The sequence below is a fragment of the Pecten maximus genome, chromosome 5 (genome assembly GCF_902652985.1).
Source record: "Pecten maximus chromosome 5, xPecMax1.1, whole genome shotgun sequence".
NCBI lineage: Eukaryota > Metazoa > Mollusca > Bivalvia > Pectinida > Pectinidae > Pecten > Pecten maximus.
This window is the reverse complement of record NC_047019.1, coordinates 21178281-21201225: the sequence shown is the minus strand read 5'-3', so window position 1 is coordinate 21201225 and position 22945 is coordinate 21178281. Positions and strand designations below refer to the sequence as shown.

General features: G+C 34.9%; 2 protein-coding genes across 3 annotated transcripts in view; one reads left to right on the top strand and one right to left on the bottom strand.

Annotated features, from left to right (window-relative positions):
- The first annotated feature begins 566 nt into the window (after positions 1-566).
- LOC117327483 (kinase D-interacting substrate of 220 kDa-like) lies at positions 567-4607 on the top strand. The gene is made up of 2 exons (XM_033884493.1): positions 567-699; positions 2247-4607. The coding sequence occupies exons 1-2, from the start codon at positions 692-694 to the stop codon at positions 3454-3456; spliced, it is 1218 nt and encodes a 405-aa protein (XP_033740384.1). The 5' UTR covers positions 567-691; the 3' UTR covers positions 3457-4607.
- A 379-nt stretch (positions 4608-4986) lies between these two features.
- The window catches only part of LOC117327482 (sentrin-specific protease 6-like), a 42773-nt gene continuing 24814 nt past the window's right edge, over positions 4987-22945 (bottom strand). Inside the window, exons 7-21 of one of the 2 annotated variants that reach the window (XM_033884491.1) lie at positions 22826-22887; positions 22044-22380; positions 21499-21776; positions 20911-21136; positions 20179-20376; positions 19458-19827; positions 18591-18707; positions 18136-18252; positions 17393-17485; positions 13075-13264; positions 12068-12232; positions 11411-11490; positions 10267-10335; positions 9540-9687; positions 4987-8951 (exon numbers count right to left, since the gene is read on the bottom strand). In XM_033884491.1, coding sequence (XP_033740382.1) covers positions 8706-8951; positions 9540-9687; positions 10267-10335; positions 11411-11490; positions 12068-12232; positions 13075-13264; positions 17393-17485; positions 18136-18252; positions 18591-18707; positions 19458-19827; positions 20179-20376; positions 20911-21136; positions 21499-21776; positions 22044-22380; positions 22826-22887 — 2696 coding nt within the window. In that variant the 3' untranslated portion in view covers positions 4987-8705. The remainder of the gene's footprint in view (positions 8952-9539; positions 9688-10266; positions 10336-11410; positions 11491-12067; positions 12233-13074; positions 13265-17392; positions 17486-18135; positions 18253-18590; positions 18708-19457; positions 19828-20178; positions 20377-20910; positions 21137-21498; positions 21777-22043; positions 22381-22825; positions 22888-22945) is intronic. The other variant, XM_033884492.1, reaches the window with a different exon arrangement.

Genomic DNA, 22945 nt, shown 5'->3' with positions numbered 1-22945 from the left:
TCATTCTGATTTGATATCTAATTCTTGGAAAAAGTTATCACAAAATTGAACAACATAAGGCATTTTCCACAACAATACTGCAAAATTCATCTCAAAGGTAGTTTTCCAGCTAAAATAGACCCAATTTGCACCTTTTGGGTTAAATCAACTGTATGAAAACTAAAGAGAGACAACTTCTACAGAACACTTATTGAATGTTACATTATCATACAGTGCTACTATCGTTGTGATAGTTTCTTGGGGTTGGGGTGGCTACAGAAGTGTTTTTGTTGTAGCTGGGTATTTTTTTTGTTGTTGTTATTTTTTTTTTGATACTGAACTTATTTTTCAAACATATGGCACATTGGAAAGAACACGGTTCAAACTGGGACGGACTTCAGGTCTGCCCTCTACCTTAAATAAGTAGCTGAGCTGATTTGATATCACATTATAAAAAGAAAGAAAAAAAAAAGATTTTTTAACTGCACCTCCTATCATATGCCACCTCCTAGGGTCAACTGCAATCAATCCTTTGATCTGACGACTGCAATCATAATGATATCGGCGAAGTTCAGACATTGCTGTCAGGCTAAGCAGAGTTATCTCCTCCTTCTAGAGTGTTATGCACATGCAGTATCATATTTCATCACAGGAAATACGTTCCGAGATTACTCGGGAAGGAGGAGAAAGGGGGTTCAGTACCAATTAAACAATGGCAAGGTATGTTTACTTATGGTTCAGAACGTGTAATCCACGTGTACCTAGTCGTATCACTCACCCAATGCATGATGCTGTGTACACACTGCTACCGGTATTTACCGTAACATCACCTTATATATTTGTATTTTGCAGCATCTGTATCCATTCCAACAGGGTTATGAGTTGTTCCGAGCCCTTGATAAATGTATATATTTGTGTGTGTCTTGAGTTACATGTTGTTCTGAGCTGAGAGGCTAATGTCAACACCAACAACGGGGGCCCTCGTTTATGTGGCCGCTTCGTAGATACTTTTTTAACGTGACATATTTAAGGCTAAAATCTCTTGAAGGACCTAAGATGTTATATGCTGGCCTTGAAAATCTTCGTCGAGATTGATCTGAAAGCAGCAGAAAACCACAAGGCCCATCCTAATTTTCATAAATTGAACAACAACTGTGGGCCAATCGGTCAAGACGTTTGAACCGCACCATAAAATGACCCAGTCGGTGGTGACAGGACCACGTGCAGCTTGGAGACAGCATGCAGTCCCTTTTATTAAGGATACTCTTACGCTTCATTGTTTTCAGCCTGATGTTATCTTACCTTTCACGTGTTTTGATAAGTATTAATTGATTTCGCAAATGCCAAATTTGGAGTAGAATGTATATTCTTTCACCTCCCTTCACCCGAGATAAACAAAATGTTAAGGAGGATTAGCCTTGAACTGGAAAAAAATGAGAGACGGGAAATAATGAGAACAAAACAAGAAATATCTTTTAAAAGATAAACTGCATAGTTTTAATGCTGGTGGTTATAGTGTTAAACTGCTGGTGAAATAAATTAACGAACTAATGTGTTTCAGCACGGATAACAAAATTATATCAGTTTGAATCATTTTTGGTGATAATGAATCAGGAATGTAATTGTATTAATGTGTCATTTGAAAACATACATCCACTTATTCAGCTTGCATTCAATCTTAACTTTGTTTCTTCTTAACTGCATATCTGCATTTTGCATTTACCGCTACGTTGACCAATCACATACTTCATCTTGACCAGTAACGCCATCTGTCGCATCATATCCGGAGCCAAAAGAATATTATACAGCTATGCCGCAAAATTTGCTTTAAATGCTTAATACTGGCACTATAACATTCAGTTATAAAGACTTATGTACAAATTTATGCCTAAAGTGAACTCATTTCTTAGTCTTTCAGATTTGCCAGGGACATATATTTATATATATGGTCAAATGAATTATTTCCTTCAAGGAATATTTTTACTGTATTATTTTTGAAGTGTTATAGCAGATTTGTTTTCACCATAGCTGTAATATAGATAAACATACATAATAATTTATGTATATCTTTAAAAAAAAAAAGTCTTTAATGTTGTTACCTGTTTGCTTATACATCAGTTTGAATGATATATTTGAAATTATAAATTGTGTTGTTCAACTTTTGAAATTTATATGTGTGCATTTTGCTATTATAGCATGCTAATTATTTGATGTTTTGTTACGAGTTTTTTTCTGTACCATTAACGTTTTTCCTTTGTTACCAACAGTGTGCTGAGTGCAGTTACGAGTGACAATATAAGAATCCTCAAGGCTTTGGTGAAAGTGCCCCAGTCAGTGAATCACCATGACCTTGAACTTGGATTTCTACAGGCAGCTAAACTAGGTCACACTAACTGCCTTGAATGTATCATTGCAACAAACATTGTTGACATAGAAACGAAGGACGGCAGTGAAAACACAGCATTGTATCTGGCAGTTCAAAAAAACAAACCTGAAGCTTTACAACAGCTGATCTCAGCAAAAGCAGATGTTAACACAATTGGAGGCAGCAACAATCGGCCAATCCATGTAGCAGCACAACATGGACTTGAAGAATGCATGATTATTCTAATAAACAACGGCGCAAAGGTCAATACAAAAAACTCCAGTGGAAACACCCCATTGATTTTAGGGAGTAGAAAAAATCATCACACAATCATGCAGCTTTTGATTGCAGCTGGGTGTGATGTAAATATTCAGAACAAAGAGGGATGTTCAGCTCTTCATTACAGCAGCCACAAAGCAATGGGTGTTGACATGTTACTTAGAGCAGGAGCAAACCCCAACCTTACAGACAAGGAAAACATTACTCCACTCCTAATGGCTGCCACGGAGGGGTTTGACAATGTTGTGAAAGCTCTTTGTAAAGCAAACTGTGATGTCAACATAGCAAACGCTTCTGTCAAAAAGACCGCTCTGCATATCCTAGCATATAAAGGTCATTCAGAGTGTATCAATGACCTTGTGATAGCTGGAGGAGACGTGAATATGTACGACAAACATAAGCGTACCCCCTTATGGTATGCCATAAAAAATAAACGAATTGAAGTGGTTCGGCTCCTTCTGAAGGCAAACTCACTTGCCGATAGTTTCCAATGTGCCAGTTTTGTGGATGCTGAATGCTGTCCTACCTTCTTAGCTTTAACACTAGGTCTATTCCCAGTCCTAAAACTGTTCATTATGACTGGTTATGATCGCCACCATCTGAAAAGCTACCTGCAACACCAGGACATCAAGGAGATGTTTGAGGATTGGAAGGATATTGAAGACTGGCTCGATCATGCTCAGGATTCCACCATGACCTTGAAACAAATTTGTCGAAAGTGGATTAGGCACCATCTTGGTCTACAGTTTTACCATGGACTTTCTGAACTCCCCATCCCATCTTCAATGAAGGATTATGTGTTCATGAAAGAGCTTGATGAGGAACACATTTAAGTCAATTGAATGAAATATTGTTTTAAACTTCTTGTTGAAAGTAGGAAGTGTAAAAAATTTTGGTTTACAAAAATATTTTTACATGTTAACAGTCCATGGCATCATGATGACTTGAACCTAGTCTGGCAAACTGAACAAAATATTTGTTTACTTTTTGGGCTAGAAGTAAATGTATACTTTTGTAGACTTTCCATCACTGCATATTAGCCAAGTTTGCATTAGACCCTGATATTGAAACATTCCCCGTTTACTGTGCGCTTTCTATATATACATGTATGTACATATATGCTAATAGACCTTGAATAGTATTTAAGAAATGAAGTCCGTTTGAAAATAAATTTATTTGCAGTATCAAAATAATGTTCTTGTAGTATTATCCTGATTTTGTATACACTTTTTTTTTTTTAAAGTGAATGCTGCACCTACAAACTGGATTTTTCTTTATCATTTAATAAAGTAGTTTTCATCCAAAGAGAGTGTTGGTAAAAACTGAATTTTCTATGCCTTATTATAGAAAATGGAAGAGATATTTCACTACATAGTCGTACCTTATCTATTACATTTGAAATCACCATCTTGTAACCTTGATGGACTTTAAAGGTCACAGGGGTCAGATGTGCTAATATAAAAAATAATTCTCAAAAACCAAGAGGCCCAGGATCATAATAACAATCTTGACTTACTTTAAAGGTCAAATGTGCTTGATTTTAGCAAGTGAGCAAGCAGGGATGATATGGTCCAGGAATATGCTGGAATCTAGGGCTATAATATTTGCAGAAATGAATACACCAAGCCTACACTTGGAACTATTCATGTTGGCAGCCACAAAAAGATCAACTTTAAAGTTGCATGACTATGTATATGTGTATTGTATAAAACAAGAGGCCAATAGGCCCTGTAACACCCATCTGGATGATTTGACCAATCATCAAAAAAAAATGCCATGTACAATTCATTAATAGCTTTATTTGTTGATGTCTAACCTTGCTGTATGTGGTTAAGGGGTGGGATCTCAACTGGTTATCTCCATAATTTGTACAATTTTGAATCCACATCCAATAATACTGTTATCAGACAAATATGAGCAATATTCATTGCTTAGTTGCAAAGAAGAAGTTTTATATATATCAATTAGCCAAATCGACCCCCTTTTGGCCCCACCCCTCCGGCTCCTGAGAGGTCAGCCCCACCATTTGTACAATTTTGAATCCCTACCCCAAAGGATGCTACCAGTCAAATATGAGCGACATCCATTGCTTAGTTTGTTCTAAGTGAAGTTGTTCTACTATATCAATATAGCCAAACTGGCACCATTTAGGTCCCTGGGGAGTCAACCCGGGTCATCATTTGTACAATTTTTAATGTCAACCACTAAGAGGTGCTTCCAGTCTAATTTTGTTTAATTCTAAACAGCGTTATGCAGAAGAAGTCAATTTGACAGACGGACAGACGCCGGATGCCATGGTATGGCTTTAGCTCATCTTGGTCCTTTGGATCAAGTGAGCCAAAAATGTGAAAGCTGACACAATATACAACACAATAAAATCACAGTTTTATTCTTCTTTGTAATGATCATGTTTAAAATGAAAATATTTTGAAATCAGTGTGCAAAACTTTAAAAATACATAATCATTTATCAACAATGTTATGTATTCCTGTATTATTTTACATATGTACACTGCCTCTCAGAATAGTCATAGCACACTTTTTGCAAATTATTCCAGTTACACCCCATTCTCAGATCTCTCCATCCAGACAAGGCAAGTCTTTCATCCATTCTAAAACTCAGATTCTAATACTCATTTTCTTATATAAAATTCAGAACTGCAGTTCAGATTCATAAGTATGAGATACCACCAGCCATTGCCAAAACTCGACCTTCTGTATCTATTAGTCTAGAAAACTGCTATTACTTCAAATAGGCTGAATCAACCAGATACGGACCTTTCAGCATTTTTCCTCATATTTTAAAGTGAAATAAAATTCAGGCACATAAGAGTTATTAGCTTTATCTGGATGCAACCATATTGCCTAAATCAGCAATGACATATTTGTTTGAACAAGTAACAACACAAGCATGTATTTTTAAACAGTGAATCTGGGCGAGTAACTTAACACAGACAAGAAATTACTACCGGTATAACAGATTCTTCATTACAGCTTTCTTCACCACATACAAAAATACACATTGATTCCATTTTATCACCCTGCAGACAGCACCATATCTCAACCTCCTGTACCTATTAGTCTAAAAAACTTAACACCTACTTTATTATTATTATTTCAAAAAGAAGGAAAGATCATTAATTCCTTCTTGAAAATCTATAAACAAGCCACAATGTAAGTCAATCTGGTTTTATCTCCCTAGTACTTACTGACAAGTTCTTGTTATTCCTCTCCCTAGTACTTACTGACAAGTTCTTGTTATTCCTCTCCCTAGTACTTACTGACAAGTTCTTGTTATTCCTCTCCCTAGTACTTACTGACAAGTTCTTGTTATTCCTCTCCCTAGTACTTACTGACAAGTTCTTGTTATTCCTCTCCCTAGTACTTACTGACAAGTTCTTGTTATTCCTCTCCCTAGTACCTACTGACAAGTTCTTGTTATTCCTCTCCCTAGTACCTACTGACAAGTTCTTGTTATTCCTCTCCCTAGTACTTACTGACAAGTTCTTGTTATTCCTCTCCCTAGTACTTACTGACAAGTTCTTGTTATTCCTATCATTGCATTCCTTATAAAGCAATACTATTAAATAGAGATGAAATCCATCATCACAGTGAAATTGTTGATCTCTCTTCCGAATGTATTGATCTCTCTTTTGTATGTATTGATCTCTCTTTTGTATGTATGGATCTCTCTTCTGTATGTATTGATCTCTCTTCTGTATGTATTGATCTCTCTTTTGTATGTATTGATCTCTCTTCTGTAACTAACCCATGATCAGGTTCTAATAATAGGCTGGAATATTAATATTGTTTTTATAGAAAACATAAAAACTGGCAGCTGGTGTAAATTCACTGAAATGCATGTGCTGATAATTAAATGAAGATGTATGAATTTTTTTTAAATGAAAATCAATACAGTTAATAAATTAAATGGTACAAATGTTACAGGCAACCTCTACAATGTCATTTGAGGAACAGAAATCTGACAAATATCCACACATAAATACAAGAGGTAATGACCCTAATTAATGATGTTTTAATATATGTCGACTCAACTTGATTTACAATTTTATAGCAATCACAGTTTCCATCTAGGAATATAATGCTGTTAATAAAATATAATGATAGTTTTGTACCACTACATCGTAAATGAAAGATATGTTCTTTTCTCCAAAATTTTCTAAGAAACACAAGAGGCTAATGGGCCTTAACGGTCTCCTGAGTTTTTATTTATTTTGGCAGATTTGATTCCTGTGACCTTGAATTTGATGTCATTGTCATTCACTCCAGCATGCTAAAGGCCCAATATCAGATCTCTGGACCTCTTGCTTAGTGAGAAGTAATTTAAAGATTTTAGCATATTTGACCTTGAATGAAGATCAAGGTCATTCATTTGAACATCTTGATAGGCCTTCACCCCACATGCTATAGGCCCAATATGAGAAGTCATTAAAGATTTTAGCATATTTGGCCCCTTTGGCCTTGAATGAAGATCAAAGTCATTCATTTGAACAATCTTGATAGCCCTTCACCACAGCAAACTATAGACCCTATAAGAGAAGAAGTCATTTAAAGATTTCAACATATTTAACCCTGTGACCATGAATGAAGGTCAAGGTCATTCATTTGAACATTTGAACAATCTTGATAGCCATTCATTCCAGCATGCTTTAGGCCCAATATCAGGTATCTAGGCCTCTTGGTCGTTGAGATAAAGTTGAAAATGTAAATTGTTTACGACGCAACGATGACAGACAAAAGGTGATTAGAATAGGTCACTTAGTCTCGGGTGACCTAATAAAATATAAATTTAAAATTTAAGATGTTATAATACTGAAGAATAATGAAACTTTCAATCACATTCTCCTAATGCTATCTAATACCTAGTCACAAGTTTCTCATTTGGACCAATTTCAACCATATCATTCAAATGTTAAGAAAAGTTGGAAATGAAAATTACAGCTCTTAATATAACCATCAATTTAAGTGTATTCACCATATAATCAATATCATTTACAACTAAAACACTTCATTCTTTGCTTGTTTTGACCAATTTGTTTTGCAATATTCAAAATAACCTGACATCCTTTACCATGAAACAACCAGTACATGAAGTACTGTCCTCAACTCCCACGACTAATGATTACAAGCTATACTCTAGCTCAACAATTTCTTGCTAAATATTTATTTGAGTTTGCAAAAAGTGTATAAAAAAGAATCTGTTATATGCAAAAATATATTTTTTATCAACAAAATGAAATAAATGTAATTTCTGTATCATTAAATCTAAGATGAATATCTTAAATTCTGGAATTTGATTTACGTGAACAGATGGATATATTAGTAGTGACACAGAGGACTAATTAAACAGTAGTGTTAATTACCATGGTAATACAACCTTATGTATGCAAAATGCAAATAAAATTGTATAGTAATATTATCAGCAGAGATTAAAATAAACAAGACTAAATGTTTGGTTGATAGTTGAAAACTGATTGAAGAGACTTCAGCAGGATAATTCATTCTATTTAGAACTTAAGAACACTTATTATAAATCATGTTTAATTTCATGATTTTTTAACAACAAAGAAATATGTGAATTGTATTGGAGTAAACAATTGGTCACACAGCACTAAAGATATTACAAGATCAGGTGTTTGGTATACATTGAAACAAGAACTACAGTAAGGCTGGTATATACGTAGTAATCAATCAGAAACTTTTGGCATTAAACAAAATCTTATTGCAATACAGAGCACAACAGTGAAAGCATAGTCTCTCACTGGTAGTATTCAAATTTAAATGTTTAACATCACATAAATCTGATTGCGACACATAATAGTGGATGTGGATGGAATGGTTTTTTCCCTTTAAACCCAATTTATCACCATATCATCAGTTTAAGACCATCCTGACACATGGATGACCAGAACCTGTAACAAGTGGTAATGACATTTTGTGCCTCAGTAACAGCTGTATTGGTACGACACCTGTTGTCTTGGTAACAGATTGTAGATGATGAAGTGTAATGATCCCTGAATGTTTATGTCTGTCCACTCTCACACACAACATCACAGCCTTTGTCAGGACTGTTCACTATCTTTTTCTTTTCCTTCCTCAGGTGCCTGGTCGTTTTCTGTCTGTTGTTGCAGCAACTGTTGCTGTTTCAGTTGTTGCAAATGCTGTAGCTTTTTAAGCAACTCGGTGTCATTTTTTTCTTTTATTGTTAACACTAAGTTTTTAATCTCTTCTCGTTTCTTTTTCATTCTCTCCTCAGTGAACCAGTTTTGTAAACACTTGATTGGAAATGAGTAGTCCACCAAAGGGTCCTGAAAACAGACAAAATTCTTTTTCATACGGTTACCATTTTAGAAGCGATGTAGAAGTCTCTCACAAGAACATAATTACTACAGGAAAGATCATTAGTATCTTACATACATTATGGGTCAGAAAAATTTCAAAATCCTCAGTAAATAAAGCTCACAATATTACATTACTGTTAATTGGGATTATGACTGAAGCTACATTTCATTAAATATTCAACTTATTATTGTACTTATATTGAAAAGTTCTAACATGATTGCATTTGAATTTCAGCAGGCCAACCAGTAACTATGATGGTACCAACTTTTGTGCTGTATTATCAGTCTTTTTTGGCATTTTTTTGCCTATCTTTGAGTACTATCAATAATGATATGAAACAGAAGGTCTAAATATATATAGATCATAATTTACAAACCATAAATGGTGCAGTCCTTATCTGCCACAGCTCTAGTATGTAGTAAATCAAAATTTCAGATAACAGAGAAATAAATTATTGAACAAAGTCTGGTAAGCATGTTTACAAAATGGCTTTCCCAATATCAGTAACCTTAGGTTTAAAGGAGATTCCTTTCCACTTAATTGTATGTAAATACCTCAAAGAAGCTCTGTACATATTGCAACACATATATTCCACAGTCGCTGTAGTTAGTTTGCTGGGGGACTCGGGGTGTGCTACCTCGTATCCGCTCCTTCAGGTTAAATGAAGTTTCTTTTTTCAAGTTCCACTCCACCTGTAGGTACCTGAAGTACAGCCAAGCAATATTGAAATGATTCCTGATTTTAGTGAAAAATCAATCTCAAAAGCTTTAAACACTCTTATGTATGAAAGTGAGGCTCTGTGTTTTGGAGCCATTAAGTTCAAAGATAAAGCCCAAACTTTTGAAAGTCCAGAAAACATAATCTTGGTACAATTTACATAAAACCATATAAGTTATTAACATTACAATCTATTTATTTCTCAGTTACGATATACTCTCTAACAAATTCAACAATATTTTAACATTCACAAAGTTAAGATATACCCTCTTATAGATTCAACAATATTTTGACAATCTTCTGAACAGTACAAACTTTCCTGTCATAATGCAAGTTCAGGATAATTTCTATGACTGATTTTCAAACTGAAAATACATAATGTACAAGGCAAACCTCCTTCATCTTTGTTGTTTCCATGTGAAACTTAGTAATCTTTAGACTTGCTGATTCTGAAATAATTTCTGCTATCATAAGTGTGGATGACCTGACAACCAAGGTGATCAATAATGGACAACCGTAGATGTGGGACACTAACAAGTATAAACAGGCAATGACAAAACTTACTCTTTCAGAATTGTGACAATTCTAGCTTTGTTTGGGCCAGCCAGTGAATCAAAGATCAATACACATGGTCTGCAACAAAAAATACATGAACATTATACAATTATATCACAAAGCAATTCAGGTTTTATTGAGGCAAATATGATTAACCAGTTCATTTTACCAGAGGAACACAATATTTTTAGGTACCTTATTGAGTAAAATGAAAATGTTAAAACTGGCAATATGATTTCAACCAGAAAATGTCTGTAAGGTGGGAGGCAAAAATTCATGTTTTTATTAAAATGGAGGTGAACACAAAGCCTAGCCAAAGAAACACAAAGTCTAATGGAAGTAAAGCATAACATTTATGTCACAGTGACCTTCAAATACCTACATGAGTTTACCTTAAAATCTCACAATTATCAACATGAACAAGAGGCCCATGGGGCCTGTATCGCTCACCTGGTTGGATTAGACCAAATGTTAAAATAATGTTCATGTTCAATTCGTTTTATTTGTAAATCTCAAACAATGCTATACCGGTATATGGTTACAGTGTGAAGATCCCAACTGCTTGAAAGAAACAATGAAGTCCAGACTCTCTAAGGTCTGAATGATCTCAAGAGTTGAGAGTTTTTAAAACATGCATTCATCACTTTATGACTAGTAGAGATTTAGATGAATTACGTTTATTTCTGCTATTGGGCCCCGCCCCTTTGGCCCCTCAGGGGTCAGAGCCACCATTTAAGCAAAATCTGTTCTCCTTCCTCCAAGGATGTTTCTGACCAAATTGGGTTCAAATCCATTCATAACTTTATGAGAAGCAGTGATTTAAAGGAATTACCTCTATTTCCCCTATTGGGCCCCGCCCCTTTGGCCCCTTGGGGGTCAGAGTCACCATTTATGCAAAATCTGATCCCCTTCCCCCAAGGATGTTTCTGACCAAATTTGGTAAAAATCCAATAAGAGCTTTTTGACTAGTAGCGATTTGTAGCAAATGTTGACGGATGGACGGACGGACGACGGACGACGGACGACGCGCCATCACATAAGCTCACCGGGACCTTTGGTCCAGGTGAGCTAAAAATGGATGACTTAAGACTTCATCTTGGAGAAATCTCTCTCCGCCATCCTACAATCACATCTTGCTGTTTTTAATACTTACACTCTTTGGCCTTTTTCTACAAAACATTTTTTGCTTTCTGCCACCTCATCATAATCCTGTATGACCCGACCACGCAGTTCCTATAAAACCAGATCGATTTTGCTGTTATGGTATTAAGTAACATATAACAATATGAAGAAACAGACTTTCTATATACAAAATTTACCTTCTCATCTGAAAAGCTATTCCTTTTAAGCATTTTTAGTAGAAAGCATTGTGTTACTGTGATCCCACATATACCTTTTTCTGGGGACACAAAAGGGGCCAAAACTCTATATGAGAACTGATATGGCTGTAGGTATCTACCATGCGCTATAGTGGACAAAGGGACATAACTCTGTATAAGCGACCAATTTAGGTTTTATTGAGCAACTCCTCTCCATCATTCATGGTGATAGTTATACACAAAACTGCTATTAATTGTATTTCAAAAGGTGTTATATATTTCCAAATCATACATAATGGACTAACAGGAAACCGGTGAACTTAACAGCCAAAGAAGACTGATAAAATCTGAACTTCTTTCCGAAGTTTTCTTTGTTAACATTTAATGGAATTCCTCAAAGCCTACATAAATGTATTAAAAAATAAAAGTAGATATGGTATAAATTTCAAAAGAAGCTTTCACAGAACATTGACTATATGTTGTATACAGACCTTCGGTATCACTTTTGTTGTGTTGGTTGCTGGTGGGATGTACTGAAGTTTGTAAGGTGTTGTGACAGGAGAGGAGGAAGAACATGTGTTTATAGGTATTGGCACAGGTGTTGTGGGTGCTGTCTCTGTATCCATCGGTTTCTCTTCCTTCTTCTCCCCATCCTCCTAAAATCACAATCAGTTGAGTTAGTACATGTCTATGGTAAATAAACATCTCACAAGTTCTCGGTATTTATTTTATCAAAGATATTTAAAAAGCAATACATTAATGATATGTACCTTGCAGCATACAAGTCACTGCTTACCATGGGTTTTTTTTATCTTAATAATTAATTGTTAAATCCTCAAAATAATGTTAAAAGATATTTAAACTGAATACAGGATTAAGGTACATATTCACTGGCTCAATATCTTTTTTTTATGTTTTCCAGAGATTTTCCAATTCAGAACAGATAATGACTTTAATTAGGGAGGACCTACATCCGCCAAATAATAGAGGTTAAGTATCCTTATATATACATGTATATATAGAAGGGGAATCTCTTGAATTTTCTGTGCATGATGTCATCAATTTATGTGGTTTTGCATCTGCTATACATAGCAACAACTTGGAAATGTGTAGGCAACAGTGTTTAAATAACAGATTTTCACAATGAAATTTTATGTAGATTTGTTTTTTTAGCATCTGTATTTTGTGACACGATTGGGATTTTCTTTGTTCAGTTACAAAATGTTGAAACATGAATTATTCAAAATCACTAAAATACTGAATGAATGTGCATTCATGATAGGTCTGCAGTTCTATTTTTCTTTCATACAAGCATGAAACTTGTATAAAAGCATAAATCGACCAAATCAATAATTTAATTACAGATTATTTTTTGAAAAATCATTACATTCAAATATCTGTTCCTTGGTTATAGGTGACGTACATGAAATCACAGACAGCTGGTTTGCGCCACTTTCAGTCTCGAGAATGAGGTGCTGAAGGTGTTCTGACAACTTACCTCCATAGCCTCGCCAGCGTTGTCAGAGCCAGGAGTGGGCATGCTTTCAGACACCCCTTCCATCTCCTGCTGAACTGGAGAACTAGCCTGTTCTCCAAACACTTTCTCCAAACGATGCTTCGGTACATATAAAAGGTTTTCATTCATCAATAATCCTGGGTAACAGATGATAGCCAGGAACCAATGGGAACTGAAAAATACAGGAATGAGTCAGATCCAAAATTATTTTCAAGTTTCATTTCTCTTTATGAGGTGGAATAATCAATATATTGTGAAAAACAAAAAAATGATTGCATATATATATACCTTTAGTTTTGGATAAGCTGGGTTTAAAATCCAACACTCTAATTCTGAATTCTGTAGTGGCCTTATATTTTCAAAGTCACATGCAGAATAGATATCCAGAAGGATCTTTGTGCCCACCACTGAATGGTCTAGCTACGACAGATATTCTCTCTTCCACTTCCTCATCTGTTCTCTTTTCCTCTTAATTTATTGAAAGCAAGTGCAAACTACATATGAAATCCAAGACAACCTACATATGTTATCTTAGACAACCTAAAACAACCTACATATGTTATCTTAGACAACCTAAAACAACCTACATATGTTATCTTAGACAACCTAAAACAACCTACATATGTTATCTTAGACAACCTAAAACAACCTACATATGTAATCCAAGACAACAAGACAACCTACATATGTTATCTTAGACAACCTACATATGTTATCTTAGACAACCTAAAACAACCTACATATGTTATCTTAGACAACCTAAAACAACCTACATATGTTATCTTAGACAACCTAAAACAACCTACATATGTTATCTTAGACAACCTAAAACAACCTACATATGTTATCTTAGACAACCTAAAACAACCTACATATGTAATCCAAGACAACCTACATATGTAATCTAAAACACCATACATATGTAATCCAAGACAACCTACATATGTTATCTTAGACAACCTAAAACAACCTACATATGTAATCCAAGACAACCTACATATGTAATCTAAAACACCATACATATGTAATCCAAGACAACCTATATATGTAATCCAAGACAACCTACATATGTAATCCAAGACAACCTACGTATGTAATCCAAGACAAACTACATATGAAATCCAAGACAACCTACATATGTTATCTTAGACAACCTAAAACAACCTACATATGTAATCCAAGACAACCTACATATGTTATCTTAGACAACCTAAAACAACCTACATATGCAATCTAAAACAACCTACATATGTAATCTAAAACACCATACATATGTAATCCAAGACAACCTATACACGTTATCCAAGACAACCTACATGTGTAATCCAAGACAACCTACATATGTAATCCAAGACAACCTACATATGTAATCCAAGACAACCTACGTATGTAATCCAAGACAACCTACATATGTAATCCAAGACAACCTACATATGTAATCCAAGACAACCTACATATGTAATCCAAGACAACCTAAACATGTTATCCAAGACAACCTACATATGTAATCCAAGACAACCTACACACGTTATCCAAGACAACTACACATGTTATCCAAGACAACCTACATATGTAATCCAAGACAACCTACATATGTAATCCAAGACAACCTACATATGTAATCTAAGACAACCTAAACACGTTATCCAAGACAACCTACACATGTTATCCAAGACAACCTACATATGTAATCTAAGACAACCTACATATGTAATCCAAGACAACCTACATATGTAATCTAAAACAACATACATATGTAATCCAAGACAACCTACATATGTAATCCAAGACAACCTACATATGTTATCTTAGACAACCTAAAACAACCAACATATGTAATCCAAGACAACAAGACAACATACATGTGCAATCTAAAACAACCTACATATGTAATCTAAAATAACCTTCATATGTAATCTAAGACAACCTACATATGTAATCCAAGACAACCTATACACGTTATCCAAGACAACCTAAATATGTAATCCAAGACAACCTACATATGTAATCCAAGACAACTACACACATTATCCAAGACAACCTACATATGTAATCCAAGACAACCTACATATGTAATCCAAGACAACCTATGTCTTTTTGACTCCTGTGACCTTGAATGAAAGTCAAGGTCATTCATTTGAACAAACTTGGGAGCCCTTTACCCCAGCATGCTACAGGCCAAATATTAGGTCTCTGGGACTGTTGGTTATTGAGAAGAAGTCGTTTAAAGATTTTAGCCTTTTTGACTCCTGTGACCTTGAATGAAGGTCAAGGTCATTCATTTGAACAAACTTGGTAGCCCTTTACCCCAGCATGCTACAGACCCAATATCAACTCCCTGGGACTCTTGGTTATTGAGAAGAAGTCGTTTAAAGATTTTTAGCCTTTTTGATTCCTGTGACCTTGAATGAAAGTCAAGGTCATTCATTTGAACAAACTTGGTAGCCCTTCACCCCAGCATGCTACAGGCCAAATATTAGGTCTCTGGGACTGTTGGTTATTGAGAAGAAGTCGTTTAAAGATTTTAGCCTTTTTGACTCCTGTGACCTTGAATGAAGGTCAAGGTCATTCATTTGAACAAACTTGGTAGCCCTTTACCCCAGCATGCTACAGACCCAATATCAACTCCCTGGGACTCTTGGTTATTGAGAAGAAGTTGTTTAAAGATTTTAGCCTTTTTGACCCCTGTGACCTTGAATGAAGGTCAACGTTATTCATTTGAACAAACTTGGTAGCCCTTCACCCCAGCATGCTACAGGCCCAATATTAGGTCTCTGGGCCTTTTGGTTATTGAGAAGAAGTTGCTTGAATGGAAAGTTGACGCCGGACGGACGGCCGGACGGCCGGACGGACGGACGACGGACGCCGCGCCACGGCATAAGCTCACTTGCCCTTCGGGCAGGTGAGCTAAAAAATGATTGCATATATATATATACCTTTAGTTTTGGATAAGCTGGGTTTAAAATCCAACACTCTAATTCTGAATTCTGTAGTGGCCTTATATTTTCAAAGTCACATGCAGAATAGATATCCAGAAGGATCTTTGTGCCCACCACTGAATGGTCTAGCTACGACAGATATTCTCTCTTCCACTTCCTCATCTGTTCTCTTTTCCTCTTAATTTATTGAAAGCAAGTGCAAACTACATATGAAATCCAAGACAACCTACATATGTTATCTTAGACAACCTAAAACAACCTACATATGTTATCTTAGACAACCTAAAACAACCTACATATGTTATCTTAGACAACCTAAAACAACCTACATATGTAATCCAAGACAACAAGACAACATACATATGTAATCTAAAACAACCTACATATGTAATCCAAGACAACCTACATATGTTATCTTATACAACCTAAAACAACCTACATATGCAATCTAAAACAACCTACATATGTAATCTAAAACACCATACATATGTAATCTAAAACACCATACATATGTAATCCAAGACAACCTATACACGTTATCCAAGACAACCTACATGTGTAATCCAAGACAACCTACATATGTAATCCAAGACAACCTACATATGTAATCCAAGACAACCTACATATGTAATCCAAGACAACCTACATATGTAATCCAAGACAACCTACATATGTAATCCAAGACAACCTACATATTTAATCTAAAACAACCTTCGCACGTTATCCAAGACAACCTGCACACGTTATCCAAGACAACCTACATGTGAAATCCAAGACAACCTACACACGTTATCCAAGACAACCTATATATGTAATCCAAGACAACCTACATATGTAATCTAAAACAACCTACATATGTAATCTAAAACAACCTACATATGTAATCTAAAACAACCTACACACGTTATCCAAGACAAATCATAATTAACTTCCAGAGAAATAATAACTAACAACATCTAACATAGAAATAATAACTTACATCAATTAATTGCAATGTGGCTGCCTTTTGGTTATTTTGTTTCAATGAGAAGTATTCAAATCAAATGGACATAACAAAGGACTGACAGGAACCTTCATATCAAGTCGGAGAAAACCTTTCCAGTACTTTTCAAGAATAACAAATAGCAATAATAAACTTCAACTGTTAAAATCCAATATGGCACCTCTTGTTTATATTTAGATCAGATGACAGGGATTGGCTATAGATAAAGTATGGTTATTTGATTAGGACACCACTATTGGATACCGCGAAAGCTACAGTGATGATGTACGATCTACTACCTGAAACAAGCTATTAAATGGTATACGTGTATACACTGTTCTCATATAAATCATTTAACAAAAATCTTGAAATAGCTCACTGTTCATTGATGGGTATAATGATGAAATCTTTATCAAACAGATCCACATGCTTTGTCCACTTCTTCACTGCTGCATGCCTTCTCTCTGCAGGACTGAAATGCCCAAATTTGCAAAAAATAAATGTCAATATAATTGTAATATATAAACTTTAGAATTGGAGTTTTTAAGTTTTAATATCACATAAAGGAATAGATATATACATTCTATGATATGATGTGGAGTTAAGATATTGACAGGAAGTACCCATGGTACCAGTGATTGTATACTTGTGTGAATGCTCAAGTAAATACAAAACACTAACTGACAAATTCTCAAACATTTTCTTCAGGTTGACAAATTATAACACTACTATTGTGTAATGAAATGTCTCGAGCCAAAGGATAGTGAAAACATTTAAGTGAAGAACACTGAGGGAAACTTTTGCCTCCTTTTCATATCAATCTTTTATATGATTATACTGTATAAATACAATACTGTTTCATTGGTATTACTCGTGGGAAATTTAATTTTGCTATGTTCGCAGTAATTGAATATAGCTCGAAAATACACAGGAAATATGCAAAGCATAAATCAAAAATATACAATACACAGATATATTGATTAGAGATGTAAAGCCTGTCTACTGTATAAGGATTTCAGGGCCGTGTTGCATTAAATCTAGTACCCCAATCTAGTTCAGATGGGAAATAGCAAAGTATTAGCCCTGCGAAATTGAATGACAATACAGTATGACAAAACTTACGTGAGAGCAGAGTCCAACACTCGGCCTTGTCGCTGTGTTAAACGTTTAAAGAAAAAGGAACTGAATATATGGGTCCTCTTTCTTACGTCTTCACTCAGTACCTCCAGGAACAGGAATCTGGTCACAAAAAACAAGACTTTAAGTAAGAAGAACCTTAAAGGGCTTTTCCTGATTCAACTCTTTCCAACATAATTCTCCAAAGGCAACTGCAAAGGCAGACACCAAGGTCAATTATGATGACTCAAGTGGATTTGACTCTTCATGTTATATGTTAAAAAGTGGGAATCTCAAATAGCATCTTTAAATAGTTGAAAATTGGATGACAAGCTTTTCTAAAGCGAGTTTTTATTAATCAAGGTGGATTTTTCAAACTCAGATTCAATATTGAATTGTAAGCGATTGACACCACACTACCTAGAGTATCTACAATGGTCAAACAAAACCATGATACTTACCTGAGATAGAAATCAATTATGACATCATTGAGGAACTCTCCTTCGTTCAGACAGTACAAATCCTCATTTGTGACTGCTATTCCACCTGGTGTAGGTGGAGGTGGGTATGTTATCAATCTACAAAACCAAGACAGATTGAAATTTATTTTTTCATCTAATTTCTTCAACATCTCAAACAAGTGTTCACCCAGATGTTTTAGTAATTATGGCAAATTATTTCAACTATTTTCTTACTTTTTGAACAGTCTCTTTCAACTCTTGAAAATGAAAAAAAAAGATTTTCAGGGATTTGTTTTTGCTATATTTCCCCTATTGGGCCCCCTTTTTCCTGTCCTAAGAGTCACATCCTTCGTTTATGCAACGAAAGATTTCATTTGCCCAATAATGCTCCAGACCGAATTTCATCATAATCCATTCAGGCCTTAAGGCCTACCTGGTAGTAGCCATTTAAATGATTTACCCTAATCTCCCCTTTTGGGCCCCACCCTTTCGGCACCAGGTGAGACACACCCTCCTTCAACTTTAGATCGCCTTTGCCCACTAATACTCCAAACCAAATTTCAATTTTTTTTTGTATCCCTTCATATAATAAAGATATAGGGACATGTAATTCTGAAATGCAAAAAGTGGAACTTACACATATGTTCTTGAATTACATAAATTAGGATTGATGACATGAGCTTCTAATATATAGTGTCTATTAATTTATTATTTCTGGATCATTGCGAGTACTTGAGTCTTGAGTATCCATAACATTTTCCCAAAATTTTATTGTACAAGTCCTAAAGAATTACCATATCAACGTTTTCCTTGAACAAGTTTGAACAGATTTGCAATGACAATATCTAAACTGCAATGCTTCCTTACTTTTCAATTGGTCCAGAAAACATAATACGGGGAGGGGAAGGAGACCGCTCCCTCGGGTCAAGACTGGTGTCCATATCCATGCTCTCTGTCCCAAAGCTCATATTTGATTTCGTCATGGTGTTATCAACATTGAGTAGTTCAGAGTTCATTTTGGTTGGGTCTGCATCAATATCAGGGTTTGGTATCCTCTTACACAGGAATGAGGTATTTAGGAGAAGTTGCTGTGATTCTGTATGACTTAACATCTCAATGAAATTCCGATCCTTTTTGTCAGTTGATTGTTGATAACTTTCTAGAACTCTTAATGTGCTTTTCTGTTCTTGTAAGGAAACAGACTGTAAAAGTAGCACTATGTACTGGTATTTCAAGTCTGAAATTTAAGACACAAAACCACAGTTAAATGCTTTCTTAAATGACTGAATAATCTATATAGATTTTTTCTTTCTTACACAAAGACAAGAGATTGCCATCTGCCAAAGTATGCAGTTTTACCTTTTCTGCTGTATGATACAGATATATATACATGTATATATATAATATACATATAACATTTCCAGAGTGAAGCTGTTTTCCTATCCAAATATTTAATCTACAAGTAGCCTTGTGTTCCAATTATCATTAGAATACAAGCTCACATTTCATTATAAAGTATTCACATTCAAGAGACATTTACAAATATTCTTAAGCTAATAAGGAGAGCTGTGTACGTGTGATAATTTACCTCTGTCAACAGGATTGAAGTAAGGTTCCTGAGAGTTTTCTGGAGGAGTTTCATTTGTCATGTCCAGTTGTTCTCTCAGTTTGACCCCAAAGTTTACTGTTGTATGGATAAATATGACAGGTGTAGACTTCTTCAGGTGTAATAAGCACTGCTTCATATCTGAGGGGGTGATGTTGAATTTATGAGTGTTTTCCTCACCTGTAAGCATAATTAGGCTTCAAATTTCATAATGAAATCCACATGTCCATATTTAAGAAACATCTTAACAATCCAGTGACCACACTTAGTAAATCTTTTAGAAAAAAAATTCCATTCACACCTAATATCCAAAAGCATGACATTAGGTATTTCCTACTGTTAAATACTATTACATCGTAAACTATTCAAAAATTGAGATACATACACCACTATATATTTCTTAACCAATACTTTCCACTCCAAAATTAGTATCCAAAATGCACACTATATACAATCACTAACATAGTAATCAAAGATACACAAAATACTCTAAATTTCATACCTAAGTCAGTGTTTAACTAAACTCAACATTACTTCTGAACATTTTCAACCAACAATGTTGCATTTATGATATTTTCACATTGTACATTGAATTTCTGAATTGTTAAGAGCAACTAAACTTTAAAATACCAATAGAGTTGATCTAAAACTAAAACAACATTTTTTACAATTACAATTTCTGAACCAATGACCCATAATGTATCCATAGCTTACACTCCATGAAGATTTGTACACCATCATCTGAAATAAGGATAGGTTCTATAGGTGTTCCCTTCAGTGAACCAACTTTGACACTCCGGGCATTGAGTGTAAGACTTCCCGACGACACTGACTTGAGGGGACTTGCCAGAGGCTTTGGCGTGTCCACCTGAACTGTCGGTTCTGGTGACGGTGTCTTAGACCGAGTATTTTCATTCTTTTTTGAAATGGGATTTCCTGCCTTTAAAATAGAAATATTGATAGAATTTGAAGTATTCATATATGCACAGGTACAGGAAAATATTCAATCAATATATTATTTTTATTAGCTGGCTAAATAATCGATGACTCTCAAGAAATCATAGAGTGAAAATATTGATTAGAAAAAAATTAATTCTTAGAACAGACAAAATGTCGAGGACTATGCTACAGTTTATAATATGATGGCTATGAATATGTTAGGTTAAGACTGTGCCTTTACTGTCTCTGAGTCTATCAGAAACTCAACACTGGCACTAGTTTATTGCTACAATTTAAAAGTAAATTTGTCAGAACTTAAGCTTTTAAAGAATTTGAGAATAAAAACAGGAACCTACCACTTACAAATATACTATTTACCTTGTCTTCCATCTTACTAATTCTACTGTTTTTAAATGTTGGTGAAGTGTGAGAAGGAATGATTGACACAAGTTTGGACAGTTCGTCATCTTCCTCACTCTTTTCAGGAACAGTTTTTGGCTGGTTTTTGCTCTCGTTATTGGATAAAGCACTAGAAGAGCCATTTCTAGATGAAGACTGAACAACTGATGTAGAAAGATTTTCTAGATTTGCTATTTGTGTAGCTGTATCGTCCTCTTCATCTGATGATACAATCACAGTAACTGAAATAAAGTTCATCAAACAATCAATTCAGTTGTTTAATCAAATGACCTTTATTTCATTATCCAATTCTACAGGCTAAAACATTCTTGCAATCTCAGAAATAACTTTTTTATAATGCAAAACATTTTGTAACATTATAAAATTGACTACATGATAGTACTACATTATAATCTAATACTGGAAACTCAAAATTAGAAGAAAACAAATCTGAAATTAGGTAAAGTGGAGAAAAGATCGCTATAGAAAACAAAATTGAGTGCATATACCTGGTTCTATGTATTTTTTGCTTGGTGTGATGCGGACCATGTTGTAGGACTTTCCTTGTGAGTTAATCTTTCGGCCTCTTTGCGTCGTACTTCGCACGGTGAACACAGAACCTTTGTATGGCTGAGATTGTCCTTGAATCTTTTGACCATAGAATGATTCTTTAGTCACAACATTTGATATTTGTTCATTCGTTGATTCACTATCATCTATCTTTTGGCGCTTCACTGGTTCCTTTTTCACATTAACTGGGAATTTTCTAAAGCACCGTTCACAGGAGTTTGTATTGCCACTTGTATATCCACAAAATTTACAGTGAACTACATATTCTCCATCATCCTAAAAGAAAGCAAATTGATATTAATAGAAATCACAAGAAATGAAGATATTCAACACCTTTTTACATGTGCTGTTTTCTCTAACAACTGACATTACCTGGTACCTCCATGACATTACAATAAAGAAGCAAAGTATGACACGTGTTCAGTGTATACCTTAGATGACATGGGAAAAAGAACATAACATAGTACCTGTGTGCAAGATATAACTATAAACATTGTTAATCCCCAATGATATCGCGCCATAACCAATTTTTTATTTATGAAAAGCAATCTTGAATAATATCAGTGTCCCGGACCAAAACATACGTGAATTTGAATATAATTGTCACAGAATCTAGGTCTTTTTGACTCTTCAGAACTTAAATGTTATGAAATATAACGAACATCAGACAGCAGTTGTGTGATAAATTACTCATCAAGCAAAGGAAGAAAAATGTCTTTACCTCATTCTGTCGTTTCACACTAGATGAGTCGTCCGACTTACTGTCATCGCCTTGACTAGATTCTTAAAAAACAAAATCAAATCTTATCAATGGAACGTATACATATTTTTTTCCATTGAT